The 21,926-nt window shown below is 56.2% G+C and overlaps 9 protein-coding genes across 9 annotated transcripts; 6 read left to right on the forward strand and 3 right to left on the reverse strand.

Annotated features, from left to right (window-relative positions):
- Window positions 1–11: 11 nt before the first annotated feature.
- Window positions 12–4,808, forward strand: SCHCODRAFT_02007168 (uncharacterized protein). Its single transcript, XM_050341514.1, has 7 exons — window positions 12–510; window positions 565–866; window positions 928–1,668; window positions 1,719–3,801; window positions 3,852–4,311; window positions 4,362–4,419; window positions 4,478–4,808. The coding sequence occupies exons 1-7, from the start codon at window positions 138–140 to the stop codon at window positions 4,691–4,693; spliced, it is 4,233 nt and encodes a 1,410-aa protein (XP_050202665.1). The 5' UTR covers window positions 12–137; the 3' UTR covers window positions 4,694–4,808.
- A 5-nt stretch (window positions 4,809–4,813) lies between these two features.
- Window positions 4,814–6,741, reverse strand: SCHCODRAFT_02560143 (kinase-like protein). Its single transcript, XM_003035381.3, has 6 exons — window positions 6,413–6,741; window positions 5,998–6,353; window positions 5,737–5,946; window positions 5,566–5,684; window positions 5,352–5,517; window positions 4,814–5,298 (listed from the first exon to the last, which is right to left on the reverse strand). The coding sequence occupies exons 1-6, from the start codon at window positions 6,610–6,612 to the stop codon at window positions 5,102–5,104; spliced, it is 1,248 nt and encodes a 415-aa protein (XP_003035427.1). The 5' UTR covers window positions 6,613–6,741; the 3' UTR covers window positions 4,814–5,101.
- A 697-nt stretch (window positions 6,742–7,438) lies between these two features.
- On the forward strand, window positions 7,439–8,648 carry SCHCODRAFT_01147022 (NAD(P)-binding protein; the record flags this gene model as incomplete). Its single annotated transcript, XM_003036189.2, has 4 exons — window positions 7,439–7,466; window positions 7,523–7,866; window positions 7,919–8,039; window positions 8,095–8,648. 4 exons carry the CDS (start codon window positions 7,439–7,441, stop codon window positions 8,517–8,519), a joined length of 918 nt encoding a protein of 305 aa, XP_003036235.1. The 3' UTR covers window positions 8,520–8,648.
- SCHCODRAFT_02484191 (uncharacterized protein) lies at window positions 8,583–9,385 on the reverse strand (the record flags this gene model as incomplete). Its single annotated transcript, XM_003035380.2, has 4 exons — window positions 8,583–8,699; window positions 8,750–8,929; window positions 8,988–9,163; window positions 9,220–9,385. 4 exons carry the CDS (start codon window positions 9,383–9,385, stop codon window positions 8,583–8,585), a joined length of 639 nt encoding a protein of 212 aa, XP_003035426.1.
- Window positions 9,386–9,824: 439 nt separating this feature from the next.
- SCHCODRAFT_02523523 (uncharacterized protein) lies at window positions 9,825–12,541 on the forward strand. Its single transcript, XM_003036188.2, has 10 exons — window positions 9,825–10,026; window positions 10,079–10,138; window positions 10,188–10,227; window positions 10,273–10,714; window positions 10,759–10,978; window positions 11,027–11,356; window positions 11,408–11,557; window positions 11,608–12,052; window positions 12,117–12,348; window positions 12,406–12,541. Exons 1-10 carry the CDS (start codon window positions 9,877–9,879, stop codon window positions 12,422–12,424), a joined length of 2,088 nt encoding a protein of 695 aa, XP_003036234.1. The 5' UTR covers window positions 9,825–9,876; the 3' UTR covers window positions 12,425–12,541.
- Window positions 12,542–13,476: 935 nt separating this feature from the next.
- Window positions 13,477–15,680, forward strand: SCHCODRAFT_02007260 (uncharacterized protein). The gene is made up of 3 exons (XM_050341515.1): window positions 13,477–13,547; window positions 13,607–14,965; window positions 15,023–15,680. The coding sequence occupies exons 1-3, from the start codon at window positions 13,532–13,534 to the stop codon at window positions 15,535–15,537; spliced, it is 1,890 nt and encodes a 629-aa protein (XP_050202666.1). The 5' UTR covers window positions 13,477–13,531; the 3' UTR covers window positions 15,538–15,680.
- A 1,336-nt stretch (window positions 15,681–17,016) lies between these two features.
- Window positions 17,017–17,254, forward strand: SCHCODRAFT_02660915 (uncharacterized protein; the record flags this gene model as incomplete). Its single annotated transcript, XM_050346491.1, has 2 exons — window positions 17,017–17,044; window positions 17,088–17,254. 2 exons carry the CDS (start codon window positions 17,017–17,019, stop codon window positions 17,252–17,254), a joined length of 195 nt encoding a protein of 64 aa, XP_050202667.1.
- Window positions 17,255–18,160: 906 nt separating this feature from the next.
- On the reverse strand, window positions 18,161–20,107 carry SCHCODRAFT_02660916 (histone acetyltransferase type B; the record flags this gene model as incomplete). The annotated part of the gene is made up of 10 exons (XM_050346492.1): window positions 18,161–18,271; window positions 18,391–18,507; window positions 18,660–19,029; window positions 19,085–19,198; window positions 19,249–19,370; window positions 19,413–19,606; window positions 19,662–19,779; window positions 19,826–19,876; window positions 19,928–20,004; window positions 20,059–20,107. 10 exons carry the CDS (start codon window positions 20,105–20,107, stop codon window positions 18,161–18,163), a joined length of 1,323 nt encoding a protein of 440 aa, XP_050202668.1.
- A 478-nt stretch (window positions 20,108–20,585) lies between these two features.
- On the forward strand, window positions 20,586–21,818 carry SCHCODRAFT_02604665 (uncharacterized protein). The gene is made up of 4 exons (XM_003036185.2): window positions 20,586–20,823; window positions 20,884–21,101; window positions 21,162–21,303; window positions 21,366–21,818. The coding sequence occupies exons 1-4, from the start codon at window positions 20,727–20,729 to the stop codon at window positions 21,647–21,649; spliced, it is 741 nt and encodes a 246-aa protein (XP_003036231.2). The 5' UTR covers window positions 20,586–20,726; the 3' UTR covers window positions 21,650–21,818.
- The last annotated feature ends 108 nt before the right edge of the window (window positions 21,819–21,926 follow it).

Genomic DNA, 21,926 nt, shown 5'->3' on the forward strand with positions numbered 1-21,926 from the left:
CTTGACGCTTTCGACGAGGGCGAGCTGTGGGTCCAGGGCGCACCGCGCGTAACGGCGTGACGGTTCGCTTTCCCAACATTGCTCACGGACATCGATGTTAGGCGCCCGGCTTCTCACGCGTCTCGTTCTCGACAGCCATGGCGGTCGCCCCGCAAGACCTTGGCGAGCCCAAACTCATGAATCCGGGTGACCTTCGTCCCCGCCAATACCAAGAAGAGATCTTCCGCCAGGCGCAAGCGGGGAACAGGATCGCTGCCCTCGACACAGGCTCTGGGAAGACGTATATCGGGCTCATGCTCATCAAATGGATCGCTAGCCAACCACAGAACAAGGACAAGCTGATCGTGTTCCTGGTCCCCCGCGTCGCGCTGGTCGAGCAGCAGGGGAACTTCATCGCGGCGAACTCGACGTTGCGCGTGACGCAGAAGCACGGGCAGAACGCGCTGGATATGGCCGACCGGGAAGGGTGGGCGGCGGTGTTTGCGACGAGCGATGTGCTGGTGATGACAGGTGCGTCTGTGGACTTGCGATGGGTTAGCGCGGAGCTGATACCTGGGTATACAGCCCAGATCTACCTCGACCTCCTCACCCACTCGCACTGGAGCATCGCGCACACGTCGCTCATCATCTTCGACGAGTGCCACCACGCGCAGAAGAACGATCCCTACCGACAGATCATGGATGAGTACCGGCACTGCGCGCCCGGCCAGCGCCCGCGCGTCTTCGGGCTCACCGCGTCGCCGATCTGGGACGCGCGCAACCCGGGCAAGGCGCTCGCGGCGCTGGAGACGAAGCTCGACGCGCAGGTGGTGGGCGTGCGTCTGCATGCGGGCGAGTTGGACGCGCACACGGCGCGGCCGCGCGAAGTGAGCATCCGCGTCAGAGGCTGAGTGCAGGATGGATGCCGACCGACGTGGTCTTTTGCAGGTCATCAAGACGTATCGCGCGTTGGATCCCGAGGAGGTGGGGCGGGGGAGCTTTCCGGGGATGGGGAGATCTGTGGAGGTGTTTGGGACGCTGGACTGGGAGGGAGCGGACGTAATGTGGAGGAAGATTATGGGCAGGTACGACGTGACGCTGGCCAGCCTGGGGCCGTATTGCGCGTCGCTGTACCTCTATCAAGAGCTCAGCGATATTGTCGCGCGGTTACGACCTCAGGCGGAAACGGCTTTCGAACGCGCGGCCGACGACCCAGCAGGTTCTTCCACAACAGGAAAGATGTCGCTTGCACATGCTCGCTGCCTGCTCGCAATCGAGGACATCCTCACTGACTACGAGCCATACTTCTCCGATCTGGCCGCAAGCGACGCTCTTCTTGACGACTGGTTCTCTCCCAAAGTGCACGCGCTGGTAGACGTACTTCTTGCGCAAGACCTTGCTACGTCTCGCGGCATCGTCTTCGTGGACCAACGCCAGGTTGCACTCTGTCTAGCTCTCATCCTGCCTCGCCTCTCGCGTCTTCAAGGCCTCGTCCGCTGTGCCTCTTTCATAGGACAGAATCCAGGGATTGATGGCCCGAAGGCCATCGGGTCGCAGCGTGATGTAGCCAGCCAGTTTCGCTCTGGAGAAGTCAACCTCTGTATGTTTCTAAAATACCCATCTAGTCGTAATCCTAATGTATACGTAGTGATAGCAACGTCTGTCGCTGAGGAAGGGCATGACTTCCAGGTAGGTCTCTGCACGAAGGCAGACCTCAGCCTGCTAATCTTGCACGATAGGCCTGCGACCTCGTTGTCCGGTTCGACCCCCTCCAACACCTCGTAGGCTATCTACAATCTCGAGGAAGAGCAAGAAATAAATCTTCCATGTTCGTTGTTATGCTTCCTGAGGGCGACGAACCATCGAGAGCAAAGTATGACTTCTTTCGAAAGTGCGAGCCACAGCTGCGAGAGGTGTACAATACGCGGAGCGCTGAGGATGCCACGAGCGTTAACGTGGATGACGATGCAGAGGAGCTCAGCCCTGAGATGCTGGCCGAGCGCGAACGCTTCGTTGTCCCCTCAACCGGCGCTATTTTGACCTACGACAACGCCATAGGCCTCCTAGGCCATCTATGCAGTCTCATACCTCGCGACCCCTTCTCGCCGCCTCCCGCACCAGTGTATACAGGCGACTTCATCTCGACGGTCCAACTCCCGCGCAGCATCCCGCTTCCACCCGCCGAGCTCGTCTTCCAAGGTGCGACGAAGGCGACGAAGAAGGAAGCCAAGCGCTCAGCCGCTTTCCGCACAGTGCGATACTTGCACGCGAAGGACGTGTTCGACGCCTACCTGCTCCCGATGGGGTCGCGGAAGAAGGCGCGCGTCGATGCGGATGGGCGCGTTATCGACATCAGCGGGATTCCCGCCATGCTTGACGTGCTCGTCGTCGACCCGTGGACGATTGGAAGGAGGCTTTGGCTGCACCCCATCTTCGTAGACGGTCGCTGCGTCGCTGGTCTTGTCACAGGGTCGGCAATCCTGGACGCGGAGCTGAGCTGGAAGGGGTACGACATCAAGCTGAGCGAGCCGCGCGAGACGTGCTTCGACGAGGACGAACGCGACTTGCTGGGCGAATACACCAGACTCTGCATCTGGTATCGCATCACAGCACGACCGCTTCCAGGCCAGCATATGTCGCTTTTCGTCTTGCCTTTGACGCCTGAGATGCGTCCGGACTTCGCTGCAGTTAAACGCCTGCTGCGACAACCATACGGCTGCTCGGACTGGTCGATCGTCGACCCTGACAAAGTTGTGGCGGTTATGAACGAGAACGAGCACGCCAGGCTGCGACGACTATGTGCTGTGCGCGAAGATTTGTCCGTGCTCTCTTCGCTGCCACCAGGCTCGCGAGAAGAGGCGAAGCTACGATCGAAGACGGAAGGCATGAAGGCGACATACCATGACTACTTCGTTGACAGATGGACGAGGAAGAACTGGGAGGCACGAGTACCCTGCGACGGCCCCCTTATCCAGACTACTCTGATGCCACGCTCTTCCAGCAGACTCTATTGTATAGGCGATGTGGACTCGATGCGACCAATGGATGTCCCCGACGGCGCCCTGATACCGCAAGGACGAACGAAGTGGATCGACCTATCCGAAGACATTCTCAGTGCGCTACATATTCTCCCATCGCTACTTCGCCGTGCTACCGACGTCTATCGGGCAGACAGGGCAAGACTAGCGCTTGGCCTCCCCTACATCGAGCGCGACCTACTCATACAGGCTCTCACCCTTCCCTGCGCTGGTATGCCCTTCAATAACCAAAGACTCGAGACCCTCGGTGACGCCGTGCTCGAGCTCTCTACGACCGTCCACCTCTTCAACAAGTACCCACACCGTCACGAAGGGCAGCTTACACCGCTACGCCAGATCTGCATTTCCAACAAGTGCCTGTTGACGCGCGCGAGGGAGGTGCAGCTGGAGCGGTTCCTCACATCGGAGACGCACAGCTTGTCGATATGGGACTATGTCGAGGATTCTGAGGTACCTGCCAGGTGTGCGAGGAGGCTCTTCCCGCGCAGGAGCTTACAAGACTGCATGGAGGCGATCCTGGGCGCGAGCTACCTCACAGGTGGGATCGATACGGCGTTGCATGCAGGGACAGCGTTGGGACTCGCATTCGGTGGGAGCGTCCCTTGGCCGCGCAGGTATCCAAGACGGCGAAGGGTGCCGACACCAGATTTGTTCTCGGAGTTGCAGGCGAAGCTGGGCTACACTTTTCGGGATGGCGGCTTGCTCTGCGAGGCGCTCACGCACTCGTCCTTCGCGTCATTGGATTCGTATGGCTCGTACGAACGGCTGGAGTTTCTTGGAGATGGTAAGTGTAGCATTGTTGTCCTTGCGTAGGCACACTCATACGATCTGCAGCCGTCATCAATCTTGCCGTCGTCGACTACCTCTACAGAAAATTCCCTGACGCAAACTCGGATCAACTCAGCTTACCGCGGGCTCGTGCAGTTTGCAATCAAGCTCTGTCAGCGCTCTCGGTCAAGCACCTACAGCTGCACAAGAGCGTCCTCGTCAACAATGTCGAGCTCAGTATAGCCATAAACAAGCACGCCCCCATCCTCGAAGACAAGCCTTACCCGGAAATCCTCGTGAAAGGATGGAAACTGGATCCTCCTAAGGTCCTCAGCGACATCTTTGAGAGCATTGTCGGCGCCGTGTTCGTCGATACTGGATATGACTACGAGATAACGGCGGCAGTCGTGGAGCAGGCGATGGAAGGACTCCTGGTGCACCTCTCGCCTGCAATGCCGCGAGATCCGGTCAGCGAGCTGATCATCTGGGTCGCGAAATCAACATGCCGAGAGCAAATCGAGTTCAGGTTCGTACGCGTAACATTCCTGTTAGTCGTCAGACTGAAAAAGCTGTCAGACGAACACCACCAAAGAGGAAGCAATATCCGGACGGCATCGCGATCTACTTGCACGGGGTGAGTATCTTTATCAAGCTGCTTATTGCTTTTTGTTGCTGTCGCTGACGCCCCTCAGACGCTGCTGGCAGGGCCGATTACCACCATGAATCACCTTGTATCGAGGAAGCTGGCGAGCGAGCGAGCTCTAGCTGACCTTCGGGACCCGCAATCGCCGAGATCCTTCTTAGAGGTCTGTTGTTGCTCGAGGCGAATGGACGTCGACAAACGTCCTGCAACATGCGGCACAGACGGCACAGAAGATGTAGATAGTCCCATGGAAGACGTAAGCTGAAGCCACTCATTGTAGTAGAGGTCGCTTTCAAACTTTGCATCTCTTGTATTTCTTGTATCCTTGTACTCTTGTATTACCTCAATACCCACTGGCAAGAACACGGACCAGACCTAATGTGTTATGAGATCGACCGCTTTGATGACAGAATATTGATGACAGCCTTCCTTTCCTGCTCTACAGTACCTCGCCTGATCGACAACAAACATCTTTCTCGTACGGCGCTTGGAGTATGGCGGTAGGCCGGCGAGATGGAGTGACTGTTTCTTTACATAGGTGTGGAGGTCGCCGGAGGAGGAGGCCAGCTCATACGAAGAGCTGGACAACAGGACGAGGAAAAGACCCATCAGGGTGGATTGAGGACAGCGCCAACATTCAAGGGATTGATGTAGCTAGGCGGATACTCCCGTATCAGGCGGAGTCTGCGAGCCAAGGATCGTCAATTAGATCCTTCGCGGTTGCTCGTTCTTCGGGCGTAAGGCGCAGACAACGTCGCAGAAAGCTCTCCGCCAGTGGTATCTCCTCAACGCGCAGCTCTGAGAATTTCTCCAGCAGTTTTCGCAGCGACCAAGTCGGCTCCTCGTGCTTGGTGAAATGAGAAAAAGACCCTACGCACGACTTTGGTGATCTCGCAGCGTATCAACTGTAAAGACCAACTCACCATCGGCTTTGAAGAATTTATCACGGTGGGCGCAGCGATCGAGGAAGGAAGGCTCGAACGAGGCCTGTACCGCTTCCGTCATACGAGCGAGATGGTCCTCGTCGTAGTCCCACGACTTCTCGTTATGAGACTCGAAGAGAAAGAACCCAATAAGCAATTCAGCGACCTGCTTATCATTCAGCAGTCGACGATACTCGTCTACGAAAGTACCTACCAAGCAACCTAAGTTCCAGATGTCTGCGGGCGTGCTCCATGAATAACCCAAGATGACTTCAGGCGCGCGCAAAGCTGTTGGTTGAATAATCTCTTGGAGGTGACGATTCCGCCAGTGTGCTGACATCAGAATTAACCTCCATATCGTCAACGGACAATGTGTGAGACGCACAATGCCCAAAGTCAGCGATCACTGCTTCGAGGAGCTTCTCGTTGATGACAGGATCCGAGGACAAAGACAAGCTCTGCGAGACGACAGGCACGACGGGAGGGTTGACTTCAGTCCCGCAATCATATGTGACGGACGGGTTGGTTACGAGCTCGTATGCAACCACAGAGTTGAGGTCGAGCGGGCGAAAGAGGATGTTGTCGTGCTTGAGGTCTGGCGTAGTTGTTAGATGCGCTGACCTACACATGTCAACCTCGGCCGCACCTCCGTGGACGACTCCGCACTCATCATGAAGATATTTCAGGCCAAGCAGAATATGTTTGGTAACGCGCTTGACGATGCTCGGCGCGACGCGAAGGTCTCCTCCACCTCGTAGCTTGCGAACATAGTCGAGGCTATAACCGAGAGGCTCGGTGATGAGGCAGCAGTGACTTCCTTGCGGTCCTTTGAATTTGAATGAGCCGATGTAGCGCATAGTATGGCGATATCCCTCGTGGGTGGCGTCGGCGGCTGTGATTTTCTCGAGCATTTCCTTCTCGTCTGATAGCTGGTCTTTGCCGGGCGACATGGCTTTCGTCGCCTCGCAAGTCAAGATTTTGAGGGCGACAAAGGTGTCTTGCCTGAGTCATTATTTTCAATCATCAGAGGAAGCGGTGAGCGAGATATGATCCTCACTTACCCGCGGTCTTTAGCGAGCCATACGCTGGAGTACTGGCCCCAGCCCAATTTTCGGACGATGCAATATCGCCCTTTGTCCAGTGTCTGCCCCAGTCTTGCTGGAAAGTAGCCTGGGTTATTCGTTCCATCTGATCGCAAGTCTTCTTCAGGGTAGCCGTGGAGAGGGCTAGAAGATCTCGATGTAGTGCTGTGGACAGACATGTAGATAGCCAGAGGAAATCGAAAACAACGATAAGCCCTGGGTCGCGGAAGAAGAAACGATTCTCCTGTAATATGAGTTTTACGGCCTTCAGGCAGCTAAGAGACAGGACGAGAACCAGTTGTGCGCTGATTGCTGGGGAATGACGGTGTTGAACGCGAGAGCAGACCAGAAGAACGTGACTATCGGCAACTTCCGACACGTTCTCACGGGCTGTCACGAAAGTTGAAAAACGTCACGTAGGCGGTGGCACTTCGTTCGTGCGACCATCATGACCATCCTGGCGAGTCTGTCTCGTCAGAGAATCGACGAAATTCCGAAACGGAAGGATAAACCCCGCACTCGAAGCAGAACTCTCACCCCTCTGCTGTAATCGCGACTTTTGGTAAGTGCCACGATGTCATGAATATCCAGCCGAAGAGACATACCTGCGGCCAAAGGCGCTAAACTACCGCGAGCTGTGACCCATACTACTCCCAAGCCTCTCTTCTACAGAGGAAAGAGCCCGCGGACCCGCGGCTAGAGAACAATACTTTCCGTTTCGGATACGGCCCTGCCATTTGCGGCAACCCCGAGAGTATACAGACCACGAAGCGGCCCAAGCCCATTCTGCAGCCGACGACCTCCGCGGTACGTCGGTGCGTCAGCGCTTGAGGCCGTCTTTGTTCCGCATTCTACATAGCGAACGCGCAACCAGGGCGGCAGCGTGGGCAATCTAGCGCCGCGTGCTGAGAATACGTCTGGAAGACCAGAGTACTTAAGGCTGGCGAAAGGGGCCAAGGCAGAGCACACCTCTTCCCGCTCATCGACGATTGACCCAGCCAAACTATGTCTTCCGATTCTCGCGTGTGGTTGAGTAAGAGGCCTTGCTTCATGGCGATGGACGATCTCGACGACTGATCATTCCCCTAGTCACTGGTACCTCCTCCGGCCTGGGTCTCCACCTTGCCAAGGGCGTCCTCGAAGCAGGCGAGCGCGTCGTCGCCACTGCGCGCAACCCCGCCAAGTCGGCAGGGCTGACCGAGCTGCGGGAGAAATATCCGGAATCGCAGCTCCTGCTGGTGGCGTTGGACGTGACGAAGCCCGAGCAGATCAAGGATGCTTTTGCGAAGACGAAGGAGCGCTTTGGGCGCCTTGACGTGGTTGTCAATAACGCGGGGTACGCGGTGAGCGCCGAAATTGAGGCGACACCGGACGATGTGGCGCGCGATCAGTTCGAGACGTTGTTTTGGGGACCGGTAAATGTGTCGAAGGAGGTTTGTACGTTTTGAAAGGAAGAGAGGGCAGTGCAGCTTACCTAGTTCGCAGGCACTGCAGTTTTTCAAGACTGTCAACCCTCCCGGACACGGCGGGCGCATACTCAACGTTTCCTCCATCGGCGGCTATAGCGCAAACCCGACGCTCGCATACTACAATGCGGGCAAGTTCGGTAAGAGTCTCCTGTCCACCTTCCCACCATCTCACCGCTCATTTAATCACCCCAGCCCTCGAAGGCTTCACCGAGGCCTTCACGAACGAGATGCCACCCGAATGGAACATCAAGGCCGTCATCCTCGAGCCTGGCGGCTTTCCCACCACCTGGAACGACGACACCTCGATCCCGCCGCACCCCGACTACCCGCCCACCGCGCCCTCGAACGTCTTCCGCGCGATGCGCAAGACGTACACGCCCATCGGAGACCTCGACAAGGCGGCGAATGCCATCATTCGCGTGTCAAGGGAGGCACGACCGCCGCTGAGGGTGCAGCTCGGAAGCGACGCGTACGGAATCTTCACGCATGTGGCGGCGAAGTCGTTGAGGGATGCGGAGCGGTGGGAAGATCTGGCGCATAGTACGAACCAAGATGGGATCGACGGGCAGGAGGTGCTGAGGATGTTGAGGCCGGTGTTGGCGAAGGGAGATGATTGAGCGAAGGGAGATGATTGAATTACAGATGTATGAAAGGAAGCTGGAATATGTGTACAACCGAATTTACTCATTGCGCTCATGCGTAAGATTCACAAAAAGACCTTCCCCGCCTTCACTATACGGGTCCAGGTTCTTAAGCTCGAGAGCACAGAGAGGGGTGGCGAAGTACTTGGCGTGGAGCTGAATGCATTTTAGCGACTACGCGACACTGTTTTCAGTGCCAAACATACCTGTCTGCTCTCCCACCCGAGGAGGTACACATTGTGCCGATCGTTGAGGGTGTTGACGGCCCAATAACCGCCCGTAAACCCTCCATCAGGCGCATCGTAGCAGTCGGTGAAGGTCTTGTGCAGGGACTTCGCAATGTCAGGCCGGGTCCGGTCCACGCCAGGCTTGAGGTTGACATCACACTGTAGATTACGACAGTTAGCTCAGCGACTCACATTCATGCCTCAAACCAGCCCTCACAATTTCACAGACAGGCGCAACCAAAGCCGGTCGGATGAGATCTGCATTCTCGAAGGGTAGTAGCCAGGACGTGGGCGATTGCTGGGCATCGAGAGCGCGGATAGAGTCTCGGAAGTTTATCTTCGATGGCTCGGGGCCCGCGTAGGATAGAGGATCACGAATGCTGGCGGGCCATTCTGCGCGAAGTCCAAGTCAGGATAGAGTAGACAGCCAAGCAGAGAGCGGTGCGTACCGATGAGCCAGCATAGCAGGTTTGACCGGTCCTGGATCATACCGTACCACTGGTCCTTCACGCCCGCTGAGAAGGCCGTCTGGCGCAACTGGGCGAAAGCAGGACAGGTGAGCTGGAAACCAGCGCCGACGGTGATCTTCAGGATTTCGAGCGTTATGGCAGACATGACGCTTGCGAGACAGGAGAAGAACGCTACAATGCACACGACGGGCTCAAGACAGCTGCTTTATAGGCGAAGAGTCCATCTCCGATTCTGCGGTATATGTTCACGGGAGTTGACAAAGGTTCGAGCGCATGTCGGGATGGCCAGACATCGAATGTGAGTCTCTCAATACCATCAAGTAGGATTCATTGTCGCGTGTTCTTCTGGATTATAGAGCATCCCCGCGTTATCGGAGTGTTGCCAGAGCGGCAGGACCCCAGAGCTGCGCTTAGCTGTGATTTGTCCAGCGTCCTGGCGAGGTCAGAAATCGACACGTCAAGTCATTGCACACACAATATCTACATCTGCATTGCCATACGCAGTCCGCTAGTGCAGCATACGCGTACCAGCTGCACGAACATGGAGGTTGAGAACCAAAGGATGCGCAGAATTTCCTTTTCCAGAATTCTCGCATCTTCACTCGTGCTTCCATCGCGCGGCGCGTGCCTTGCTCAATGTCGGCTGGACTTGGAACAGAGGTCGTTGGAATCGTCAACAAGCTTCAGGATGCCTTCAGCGCTGTGGGTTCCTCGGCCGCAGCCATAGATTTGCCCCAAATATGCGTGCTCGGCAGCCAGAGTAGCGGGAAGAGTAGTGTGCTTGAGGTGCGTCAATGACTTGCAGCACAATATATCAGGTACTGAGGATCGAGGGTAGAACATTGTTGGACGCGATTTCCTTCCCAGAGGGACGGGTATTGTGACGAGGAGACCCTTGGTACGGGCGCTTAAGCTGCCGCGCGACCTCCATCCTCACCTTTGCGCAGGTCCTGCAACTGATCAATCGACCCGCTGGTTCGAATAAGGGTGCGTGGCGCGTCAAACCCCTTACCTCTAACTAACTCCCCGCAGAGGCGAACGGTGTAGACAACAGCTCGGACAAGGCCGCGAACGCCGACGAATGGGGCGAGTTCCTCCACCTCCCCGGCCAGAAATTCTACGACTTTTCCAAGATCCGCGACGAGATCGTACGCGACACGGAGGCGAAGACGGGGAAGAACGCGGGCATCTCCCCCCAGCCCATCAACCTGCGCATCTTCTCCCCGACCGTGGTCACCCTCACGCTTGTCGACCTGCCCGGGCTGACGAAGGTGCCCGTAGGCGACCAGCCGAAGGATATTGAGCGTCAGATACGCGAGATGGTGCTCAAGTACATCTCAAGGCCGTCCTGCATCATCCTTGCCGTCACGGCTGCCAACACCGATCTCGCGAACTCGGACGGGTTGAAGCTGGCACGCGAGGTGGACCCAGAGGGGTTGCGTACCATCGGAGTGCTAACAAAGATTGATCTCATGTGCGTAACCTGCGTCTTTCTTGAGCGCCTCTTACACCCTGCAGGGACAAGGGCACGGACGTACGTGACATTCTCGCAGGACGCATCATTCCCTTGCGGCTCGGATACATCCCAGTGGTGAACCGTGGTCAACGTGATATCGAGACCGGGAAGGCTATCCAGGCTGCACTCGAGTACGAGCGCGAATTCTTCGCGAATCATCCGGCATACGCAGGCAAGGAGGCCTACTGCGGAACTCCATACCTTGCACGGAAACTCAATGGCGTGCGTGCTAGAACCCTTCCTGGTAAAACATTACTCATATTCCCTCAGCTTCTCATGCACCACATCCGCGCGACTTTGCCTGATATCAAAGCACGGATATCCCAGCAACAGTCGAAGTATAACGCGGAGCTACAATCGCTGGGCGGTCCTACAGCAGGCAATGACGGCAACGTCGTGCTGAACGTCATCACCGAGTTCACGAACGAGTTTAGGACAGTGATTGATGGTAACACCAATGACCTGTCCTTGAACGAGCTGTCTGGCGGTGCTCGTATATCTTTCGTCTTCCACGAGTTATTCAACAATGGCATACGGAGTATTGATCCCTTTGACCAAGTCAAGGATGGCGACATTCGGACGATCTTGTATAACTCTTCGGTGCGAGACGTCTTGCTCAGCATCCAGACAATGTGCTGAAATCAGTCGCAGGGTTCTACACCAGCCATCTTCGTTGGCACCTCAGCCTTCGAGATCATCGTCAAGCAGCAGATCCGACGACTGGAAGACCCGGGCCTCAAATGCTGTCAACTCGTCTACGACGAGCTGATCCGCATCCTTGGCCAACTACTTACGAAGATGGTACGGTAACTAGCCTTTGCCTATTCTACGTCGACTCAATGGCTTTGTAGCAAGCCTTCCGCCGATACCCCGCGCTGCGCGAGCGCTTCAACCACGTCGTCGTCAACTTCTTCAAGAAGTCCATGACACCCACCACGAAGCTCGTCTCCGACCTCGTCGCCGCGCAGGCCTGCTACGTCAACACCACGCACCCCGACTTCCTGAACGGTCACCGCGCGATGGCAATCGTGAATGAGCGGCTTGCGGCGGCCCGTCCACCGCCGCCGGGGGCAGATCCGAAGTCGGGGAGGCTGGCGCCGGGGACGATCAACAACAACCGGGATCTGGACGTGGACGCGAAGAAAGAGGAGCCGAGCTTCTTTGGGTCGTTCTTCTCAAGCGCGAGGACAAAGAGGAAGCCAGCGTCGGGGGCGAGCGTGATGGAGGCGCCGCCGCCAGTGATCAAGCCGCAGGCGGCGCTGAACGAGCGGGAGACTATGGAGACGGAGGTGATCAGTGCGTGATTCGTCTTCGTATACTCCATCATACTGTGTGCTGACAAGGTATGCGCTAATTTCAGAGCTCCTCATCCACTCCTACTTCAACATCGTGAAGCGGGAGATGATCGACATGGTCCCGAAGGCAATCACGCTCAAGCTCGTCGCGCACTCGAAGGACAATCTGCAGCGCGAGCTGCTGCAGGAGCTGTACAAGCCCGAGGTGCTCGGCGAGCTTCTCAAGGAGAGCGAGTACATCGTGAACCGCCGGAAGGAGGTCATCGGCATGGTGCAGGCCTTGAACAAGGCGGAGGAGTACGTTCATGATTTTGTATGCGGCCAATGATTCACTAACTGATTCTCTTTCCGCAGGATTGTGTCAGGCGTGTAGATGGGGGACCCTGTTATCGTTTGTATCTTCCGCACTTTTTAGTCGCTATTGTAATACCCTTTTGGATGCATGCTTTCTGTTTTCCGTCAAGTAGGGTCTGACATCCGCTGGAGGGCGAGTGACTTCATGTTTGTGAGACTGACCAGGTCCAGAACCTCAGAAGTGGTATGGCGGGTGAGTGATCTGCTTAAGCGCCAACGTGCACTCACATTGACAAGCAAGACAGCTTTCCGAAGTTGGCGGACATCGAGTCAAGCGAGTGTTAGCGTATTGTCCTAGCAACGAAGTATCGCTGCCGAAGAAGCGTGGATCCGCCAAGTTACAATCTTTGAACTGCCGTGTCATGTACAGGTCCGCGATGCTGTTATGCAGTTGGTATGTACCTTCTCGTCTCAGTATCCCCACCATCTATGACCCAGGATGTCAACTTCGTCTTGACTCGTGTACCTCAATCCGCTTTGACTGCTGTAGTGATGGGTCTTTCATCCAGATGCCGGCCGTATGCCAGCGATCTTTTCTCCAACGGCAATGTGTAGGTCTCCTTACCACGGTGCAAGCGGCCCATTGCTAACGTTGTGCTTCAGCCGGATCCTCGGATATCAGGTCGACCGCACAGCGTTGTCGAAACACGCCCGACCTGTCATCATCCTTCTGTGGCGCTGGGCGGCACGCCCATCCTGCAGGCTCTACAATGAGTCCATCCTGTGTAGGGCGGGCGCTTAATCGACGGTGGGCGCTACGCTATTCGCGTCAACAGTATACTGATCCGTCTATGCAGCGCTGTTTCCCGTCAACTGACGTGTCGAAAACAGTGTGGACTAGATCCGAAGGCACTGGCTATGGCAAATCCGAGCCAAGCTGCACAGTACCCACTCTGGAGTAACACTGTTTGCGACAGCTCCCAATGTCCCGAAAGGCGTAAGGTTTCGATTTCCTCCCTTCTATAGTCATCTACTAGGCGGGCATCGCGCGGTGACAGCGAATCCAGTGCAAGGTAGAAGCTTTGACGGTAGATGTATATTATATTAACGCCTCGTTAGGCCGGACGTGAACCTCTCGCATCTCGCCCAAGGATTCGCTATACCTGAAGGCTTACACCAAGACACAATGTTCATTACCCAGCGTGCGTTGCGATCATGGTCTACCGGAGTCGCTCACGCCTTTCCGCTGACTTGTTGGTAGTAGGTATACTGATGGTCGTATCGTTGGCTTTCTGCGCCGACGCACAGGCGAGGAATGTCAACTTCGAAGCTTGCTTGGCCAGCATCAGGAACAGCACCCTTTCCGATGCCTATTCCATATTCAACAACAGCATCACTGATAATTCTGGAAAGCCTATCGGCCCCCACGACTGGCTCGACGCTGCTTCCAACGCGGGAAGCCTCTGCGTGGATGCTGGGCCAGATAAGCCGCTGTGCTTCGTTACCGCCGTAACATTCCATCAATGCCAGAAGACGTGCGGCTCAGGGAGAGAGCCCTTCTCGTGGACAACTTTCTCGCAGCAGTTTGGGAATTGGCTACTTCCTTGGCTTGCGTTACTGTCTCAACTACCGTTCGGTGCCAACGACCGACTGGCCAACCTGAATTCTGTCTCGCTCACCGTCGGCTCCCCCGCCCTTGCCGCGTATTCATTGGCCATTACCGCACTGAACTCGCATTGGGTGAGCGAACGCTTCGCCTCCTACCATTATCCCAACGTGCACGACATCGTCCGTACTCTTAGCAGTCTGCAGCAGTCGCCGCTACGCGTGCGGACAGAAGACGGTTTGCTCGCCTCGCTTATTGTCCTGCCGGAGAACGACTGCTGGTGGTCCGAGCTCTCCAATTGGCTCGACCACTCCGGCGCGCATACATGGTCTATATCTGCTTTCGCCAATATTGCATGGGTCGTCCTCGCCTTCGCATTCACCGTCTTCAACTCCTTCACAACGGCTACTGATGTGTCCATTGTGCACGTGAACGGGCAGGCGAATGGGACACTCTGGCTCTGGCTTCTACCAATCGTCATTGGATGGCTTCGTATATCGCCCAAATGCGACGCTGATCGTCTGGCGAAAGCGATGGACCAGGCGAACGCAAAGGCATGGCTGGCCACTGACGATGGTCCACCCATTACCGTCGAGAGCTTGGGATCTTCCCAGCGAGGCTTGTCTCTGTACAGGCGTGGCCGTATGGCGCTGTACAAGGATCAGCACGCCAGCCCACCCATCTATAACTACGCTCGCATCTTCAGCTGGACGCGTATCGCGGAAGAGATTGCTCTGGCCCTCGAATCTGCAAGCGCAAATCATGAGGCCCACCGGCCGGTAGCTCGCGATGGGCGCCGCTACCAGATGCCTTCCAGAGCTATCCCGTGGCCTTCAGAGAACCGAGAGGGAACTCGCGGTGATGTCGAGGCATACTGTGGCAAGCGACCTTCAACTCCGCATTGGGTACCGGGCGTATGGACCCGCATCGTTGTCGCATCGGGACTGGCTTTGATGTTGCAATGGGGTGCTACCGGCTCCGCGATCCTGAACATCATCCTCACGCCGACAAAAGGTGCGCAGGCTGTAGAATTCAGTGCGGAAGCGTCGAATTAATCATCGATCTGCCCAGGATTGGGGTGCCGCTCCGGCGCCTATCTACTCTACGGTGCCATCGCCACCATCATCTGGATTCTGATGGTCTCGTCCAGCGTGCTGGTCCATGTTTCAAGCAGGCCGGCAAAAGCGTCTGTGAGATCCGCCCATAGCACTTCGTCCGAGCTGACCTTTACCCTCATCAGCGTCTCCACTCATCCGAACAAGGCGTCCATCCCATCCCGCCCGTACATCGCCAAATTCGCAATACTCCTCCGCCGCTCAGGCAAAACGCTCGCTGTCGCAAACGCGTCCTTCGCTGTCATCATCTGCATGTTTCAATTCGCCAACTTCTATAGCCGGTGCTACTGCAACAGCAGCGTCCTCGGCCTAGGCGAGAGCCGTGCGTACAACGTGATGGACTTCACTGCGGACGATTTCGAAAGCGTGTGGGATGCGTGGGCGGGGAGCATCGCTATGGGCGCGGGCTCTGTAGCACTCTTTCTGCTGGCCGTATGGTTATATCTTAAACCACGCAGACCCCAGCCCTAGATAGGATTTCGACGGCTTGATGATGTACAGTGGATCTTCGTTACAGCTCGTAGATTACCTGTAGATTCATCGTTCTGACTTTCCATGTTTTCCTTTGATGAGAGGGCTAGGTTCTAGCGCAATATATATTTACAGAAACCAGGTACTTGTGAGAGCGGGGAGTAAGCAGGTTGATGTGATCGACGGCGCGCATCGCCCTTGTTCTCTACTCTCGCTATCCCTAGGCTTGTTCCCCGGACCCGGCCTCTCTGGCAAGACTCCCGACGTCGACAGCTTCTTTTATGTCTGCACGATCTCTACTACTTATGCCCGGCGGCATCGTCGACGCGCTCCTCTCGCTACTCCGTGATGCCGTAGCAGCCTTCGCAGACCGCACGATGCTGCCCAAGTTCATTACCCAGCGCGCTCCGCCGTCCCTCCAATCTGGAGTGTCATTCTTGGACTGAACCCTGCTTGCTGCAATACTGACATGCAGAGCTCTCTGTTGCGCTCGGCGATCGCAGAATCTGGGTTCCGGGAACGTTGGTGCGTGAATCGAGCCCTTCGGGATACAGAGGTCGACCAGGGGAACCCACTCTCTTCTACTGCCGTTTCCATCTCCACTCCAAGGTCATATTCTCACCTCTTCACGCGTCAACAGACCGACATTTGTAGTCCACCGTCAGCCATCGAGGATCACCTCTGCCTCGGTCTCCGAACGCGTATTCCTACCCCCTTCGTACGACCCATGTACTCGTGTATTCTCAGCAATACATCACCATGCTCTTGATGACCCCTCGCACATTGCGCTCGAACCGCATCCACCTCAAGTCGATGCGATCAATACATTGGGTGAACTTCTGTCGGCAGGACAGGCGCATCCCTGTATCGCGAGGAACCATGCAAAACCAAGACACTTACGTGCTTCCTCGATGGTGACGCCGAGCGAGGATATCGTCACGGACGAACGCGAGTATCTTACTCACCTTTCCATGGTGCACATAGTGAGAGGTGCTAACAAAGACGACGGCGTGAGCGTCGCGAGGAGGGAGGAGGCGCTGATGCCTCTGCTTCCTCGAATGTTGGCGTCGCCGCGGACGGTGGGTACGCAATCTCCTTGGAGGAGGCGCAGCTCTGCTCGCCGACGCATGCCGGACGCCTGTCGACGTGCTCATCAAGACGACGATGAGCTCGAGGATGAAAACGGGAGCGCAAAATCCTTATCGGACGCGGGCAAGTGCAAGAACGTAGAAAGGCATATTCATTGCGAATGCGAGAGCAAAGAGACGATAGACAGCAAGGTAAGATACAACAGGATCAGTAGACGACAGCGAGCAAAAGAGCGGCCAAGGCGAGAACGGCGACGACGAGATCAAGGTCCTGCACGCGGGAGACGATGAGCAGATTCCAACAACCAACAGGAAGAAGACGTACCGAAGTGCCCGCGCTGGGCGAGTTCCGTGGCAAAAGGCGACGGCCAGCGAAATATCGAGGATCTTGATGCTCGGCGATCTAGAGATTGGCGTGAGTATCGCTCGAGGAGCGAAGGACGACGACACAAAGCGGGCGAGCGCCTCCCAAAGCGACGCCCTCCTCCTCCCCAGTCGTCCGCACGCTATCGCCAAAGGCGAGCGAGCGGACAAGTTCAGGATTCCTACGCCGAGCGCAGCAGGGCGGCCACCCAGGGCTCGCCTCTCAGCCGCTAGATCCATCGCGCCCGCCCAAATTTGCAGGCTAAGCGCTCTCGTCGAGCACCCCAGGGCATGCAGAAACTGGATCCCAACGGACAACGGACTGAGGCGAACCCCAACCTCCGCCGGACCCGAGAGATATCCGTGCCACCTTAGCCCCCGGCTTTCTCGACGCCGCCTCGGGCGCCGCTGTATGTAACAGGCGGGTCACCCTCCACGGAGATCTTGTACGCACGGTTTCCACGAAGTAAGAAGGCAAGAGGCGTTGGCCTATATACTTCCTGGCGGTGGCTGTCCACCGGGCTGGGTCACGTGAGCACGACTTTGTTTGTTTATGGATTTTCAGGTGGCGGTGCAGCTCGTAACCCATAATTCGGCGATAATGGCATTAAGAGGTATGAATGTGACCGGATCATTCCGTCCAAGACTAATACTACTTACTCCTCTCACTCAGCTGTAGCTCCAAGGGAATCTGGACGCCTGAGTCCACGGTGAATGCAAAGGTGGGAAAAGCGCTCATTGCCAAATTGGGATCAATGGATTACGGCAAATGCCAGTTCTATCATTGGCATTGATGAGGGTCGCGTGGCCCGGGTCGACGTTAGATAGCCGACATTGGCCGCCCTTCCGCACACCGCAGAATACTGTTCTCCAGACTGGGAGGCGCGCTCATCAATTTCTGCTTTGAATCGGCCCGTCAAAAGCTAGCACAGCTGCACATCTCGAGGATTCCGAAGGTCATGCTGATCTGCTTTCGCGCCCGCCGCTCTCGGGGAAGCACTTTCCGAGAATGCGTGGAACCGTTGATTGTGACTCGAACTCGACGTACACGAAGTCCCTCAGCCAAGTCATTGCGCCCGATGCTCCTATGGTGTGGTGCATGTGAGGCCAAGCCGTTTGCAGCGTGCTCCGTATATCCGCCGATCAGGATGGATCTACAACCCAACACACATTCATTGCCACCGAACCTTCGCTATCAACCGCGCGTAGTCCTCCTGTACGTTTTGGAACGTCTCCTCCAGCTTTTCCAGCCTTTCCTGCTTCTCCAACTGCGCTAGGACCTCCTGCAGGTCGATGTCAGCAAATGAGAGGGGATCGTAGATGAAGGAGGGATGGGGTGCTAGGACGCACGCCGCCACCACCAACCGACGTTCAAGTCAGAGAACATAAAACCCCAACTCACGAAATTGAACCTATACAGTCGCTCCTTCACCTGCAAGCGGAACGCGCGCAACGCCGCCGCGTCCGCGGGGCTGATGTGCATCATCTCGAGCATCTCGATGAGGCGTTGATATTGGCGCTGTGAAGGTTCAATCAGTAAATGGAATGAGGATAGGGACTTCGTCGAGACGTTGAGGTTCCCGCGTTGAGAGGAAGCCACCAGGTCCCGCGGTCGCGGTCACGTAGAACAAGGTACACGCAGTCAGATGTCGAAGTCAAAACGCCACTCACCCCTGCCAGCTTCAGCTTGACGCGCCACTTCTCGCACCACGCCTTATCCGCAGGCGGGCCCAGCTTGCCCTTCATCGCCTTATGCCCACCACCCCCACCGCCCCGCCCACTTCGCCCGGCCTTCCCCACCCCACCCGCGCGCCCGCCCCCATGCGACACGCCCTCGTCGCCAAACGCCTCCTTCATAAACTGCTCATGATCAAGGAGCATGCGCAAATCATTCACGTCTCTCAGGTCCTCGAACGCCTCCGCGGGGTCCTCAACTGTGAGTTCGGCGATCTGCGGCTGGGAGAGGACGTATTGGTAGATGGCGCTGTAGAGCTCAGAGCCGTGGGCGTGGCGTTGGTAGGGTGGGAGGATGACGAATTGGCTGGAGGGGGGAGGGTTTAGTATGGGGAGGGTGGTAGAATGAACGGGAGATGTACCTTAAGCGCATTCGCACCCGCTCGGGGTAGCAGTAGAAGGGGTAGAGAGATGAGTAGCCGACGAAGTGGTACGTCGCAACGCTTGGGTCGTCTCGTCTCTTTCGCTTCTCGTATCTAGAGCGCAGGTGAGATTGAGGGATGGCGACACAAGTATTGTCACGCACAGTACGACAAACTCCCAGGTGTCCTCGTCTTCGTTGATGTAGGAGCCACCCTCGATGTATAGTAGGATGAACAACTGCATGAGACGGTGGTACTCTCGGAAACCAGGCGTGCTCCAGGTCGCCTACACGCAGACGTTGAGCATCGACCAGTGACGGGAACTAACAGTGCTCACATGGTACACCTCGAACTCGACGACCTCTGCGCTATCCGGGTCAGACGCAGTGTCTTTTCCCTTGCCTTTTCCTACAGCAGTTGGGGAGGGACGGGTGTAGGTGTGGATGCGTTCTCCGGGTGGCTTGAAAGAGAGTGCGTCCTCCGAGACTCGCTTGTTGAACTCTGATTCGTCCGTATAGTACCCTGCATCCATGAGATCATCAGGAGAGTCGCTCGGAATGCATAGAGCGTAACGCACCCGGGGGTATGAACTTGCTTAGGGTTCCCTCCACATCGTCGACCGTTGAGGAAGACGGTAGCTTCTCAGCATAGTTGACCTGGAGGTATTGTGCGAGCGACCCGGATGCGAACCTGAGCTAACGCAGGGTAAGACAAGGGAGTGGGGGAGGCGGTGGCGCATACGTCTATGTTCAGGTCCTTGTAGCCGTATATCTTCTCGTCTTCGCCATATATCTTCGTCATACAGTCATCATCGAGGTAGCACAGATCAAGGAGAGGACTTACAGGATATGTGAAGGACGGGTGGAAGTTGGTGTACAACTCCGTTTCGGCCAAGCTCTGCTGGTCCTCGGGAGCGCGCACTGCACCAAGGTTAGTTTCTGACGCATATACCCAGCTAGCAGCCCGGTACATACCAAGGGAGAGATACAGAGCCTCGTTCGAGTCAGCCGTCCAGTCCGCCATGAGGGGAAGAACCAAGAGTGTCCGGTGACGCGACGCGATCGCCGCTGGCCAGACGCGTTGTTGTCATTTGTTGTGCCTCGTCGGCATCCTTGCCGAGAAACCAAATACGCTTGGACATGTTCGACTTGAGCAAATGAATATTTCTATTCCAGGCTTGCTTTTCACCCCGATTACTTCTGTCTATTCTACCTCTCGCAGTTATATCATTGAACTTGATGGTCCCCGGCTCGTGCACCGGATATGCATGTCATCGGTGACATTGACAGGGAGTCAGTTAGGGCGAGTCACGCCTAGGAAGGCCGACATGTGCGTGCCGGCTGTTACAAGCACGCTGCTTCCCTTCTTTCCTTCGACCACCACCATCTCCAGTAAGAAGCTCTGAAAAGGTACGTGACAGCCCCATCACTTCACCCTCAGGGCAAGGCTTCTGAAGCAACGAGACGATCCTGCCCTTCAGAGGTTGTCAGAGAAGAGGTGACGCGTGACTGGCATGGAATCCTCTCTCCGATGATCTCTCTGGCTGTCTATCCCCCCTTCTTCCATGCCTTTCTCGACATAGCCACAGATGATCGACATAGGATCAGGACCCATCTCTGACCGATCAGTAGCCGCAAGGACCATGTCTGCCTCGCCAGCACCCAGCAAAACCGCGGCTGTTGCCGTATACTGCGCGTCCTCTACTGGGAATGAGCCTGCCTATGTCAAAGCAGCAGATTGTAAGTTCACATTTGCATCTTGCAACCTAAATATCGTCTTCACAACATTCTATCGCGCAGCTCTCGGTACTGCTATCGCCAAAGCTGGTCGCCCGCTCGTATATGGCGGTGGCTCGAAGGGCCTCATGGGCACCGTTTCTGGCGCCGTCCTGAACGGAAAAGGCAAGGTCACGGGCGTCGTGCCCTACGCTATGGTCGCGCAAGGCGGCGAAGGCGAAAAGTCAGAGTCGAAGGTGACCGTCGAGCTCAATGAGAAGGGGAGAGAAGCGGTCGAGACGGTAAATTGACTTCGCGAATTGAAGGTAGCCGGCTCATATTAATCGTGTGCCGATTCGCAGATCGTCGTGAACTCAATGCACGACCGCAAGGTCGAGATGGCGCGACGAGCTGAAGTATTCTTCGGCCTCCCTGGCGGCTTCGGCACGTTCGAGGAGGTCATGGAAGTATCGACATGGACGCAACTGGGCATTCATCGGAAGCGTGAGTCGTTCTTTCCAATCTCAATAGCCATTCACCGTCGATTGACACTCAACCCTGCCCAGCCGTCATCCTCCTCAACGTCCTCGGCTATTACGACCCGCTGCGGCAGATGATCAAGAACGGCATCAGCGCGGGCTTCATCCAGCCGTACAACGAGAGCATCATTCTGTTTGTCGACGGGCCCACCGACCGATCTGCGCACGCGGCCTATGACTGGGGAAAGGCAGCGCTAGACGCCATCGACGAGTGGTATACCACGCATACCGCGCGTCCGCTGTTCAACTGGGTGACGAAGGAGGATGGCAAGACGGTCAAGACCATGAGCGATGCTATGGCGTTTACTTAGGATCGAGAGTATGGAGTACAAGATATTCTCTAAGAGGGCATGGCAATGTGTTTATATATGAGCAATGCTAGACGGACGAAATTGGCGTCCTGAGAAACAGATGTTTGAGGCGTACAATGTATATAGCTACGTTGAAGACCGAAGTGGCTACTATAGACTATAGACAGCACGACTGCGCGTGAAGGCGATTCAATGAGAGGATCAAGTAGCCGCATTCCATTGCGCGAAATGGAGACGACAGCGCCGAGGCAGGTAGGGACTCGAAAGCTCCATGCCC

This window comes from Schizophyllum commune (genome assembly GCF_000143185.2).
Source record: "Schizophyllum commune H4-8 unplaced genomic scaffold SCHCOscaffold_1, whole genome shotgun sequence".
Classification (NCBI taxonomy): Eukaryota; Fungi; Basidiomycota; class Agaricomycetes; order Agaricales; family Schizophyllaceae; genus Schizophyllum; species Schizophyllum commune.

Coding starts and splice junctions, on each gene's coding strand:
- SCHCODRAFT_02007168 (XM_050341514.1), top strand. CDS start 138: ATGGCGGTCGCCCCGCAAGACCTTGGCGAGCCCAAACTCATGAATCCG. Junction 511..564: donor CGATGTGCTGGTGATGACAG/GTGCGTCTGTGG, acceptor CTGGGTATACAG/CCCAGATCTACCTCGACCTC. Junction 1,669..1,718: donor AGGAAGGGCATGACTTCCAG/GTAGGTCTCTGC, acceptor CTTGCACGATAG/GCCTGCGACCTCGTTGTCCG.
- SCHCODRAFT_02560143 (XM_003035381.3), bottom strand. CDS start 6,612: ATGTCTGTCCACAGCACTACATCGAGATCTTCTAGCCCTCTCCACGGC. Junction 6,354..6,412: donor TGGCTCGCTAAAGACCGCGG/GTAAGTGAGGAT, acceptor ATAATGACTCAG/GCAAGACACCTTTGTCGCCC. Junction 5,518..5,565: donor TCTGGAACTTAGGTTGCTTG/GTAGGTACTTTC, acceptor AATGATAAGCAG/GTCGCTGAATTGCTTATTGG.
- SCHCODRAFT_02523523 (XM_003036188.2), top strand. CDS start 9,877: ATGTCGGCTGGACTTGGAACAGAGGTCGTTGGAATCGTCAACAAGCTT. Junction 10,139..10,187: donor TTGTGACGAGGAGACCCTTG/GTACGGGCGCTT, acceptor ACCTTTGCGCAG/GTCCTGCAACTGATCAATCG. Junction 10,979..11,026: donor TTGCACGGAAACTCAATGGC/GTGCGTGCTAGA, acceptor ATATTCCCTCAG/CTTCTCATGCACCACATCCG.
- SCHCODRAFT_02007260 (XM_050341515.1), top strand. Junction 14,966..15,022: donor CATCCTCACGCCGACAAAAG/GTGCGCAGGCTG, acceptor CGATCTGCCCAG/GATTGGGGTGCCGCTCCGGC.
- SCHCODRAFT_02604665 (XM_003036185.2), top strand. CDS start 20,727: ATGTCTGCCTCGCCAGCACCCAGCAAAACCGCGGCTGTTGCCGTATAC. Junction 21,102..21,161: donor GGAGAGAAGCGGTCGAGACG/GTAAATTGACTT, acceptor GCCGATTCGCAG/ATCGTCGTGAACTCAATGCA. Junction 21,304..21,365: donor ACTGGGCATTCATCGGAAGC/GTGAGTCGTTCT, acceptor AACCCTGCCCAG/CCGTCATCCTCCTCAACGTC.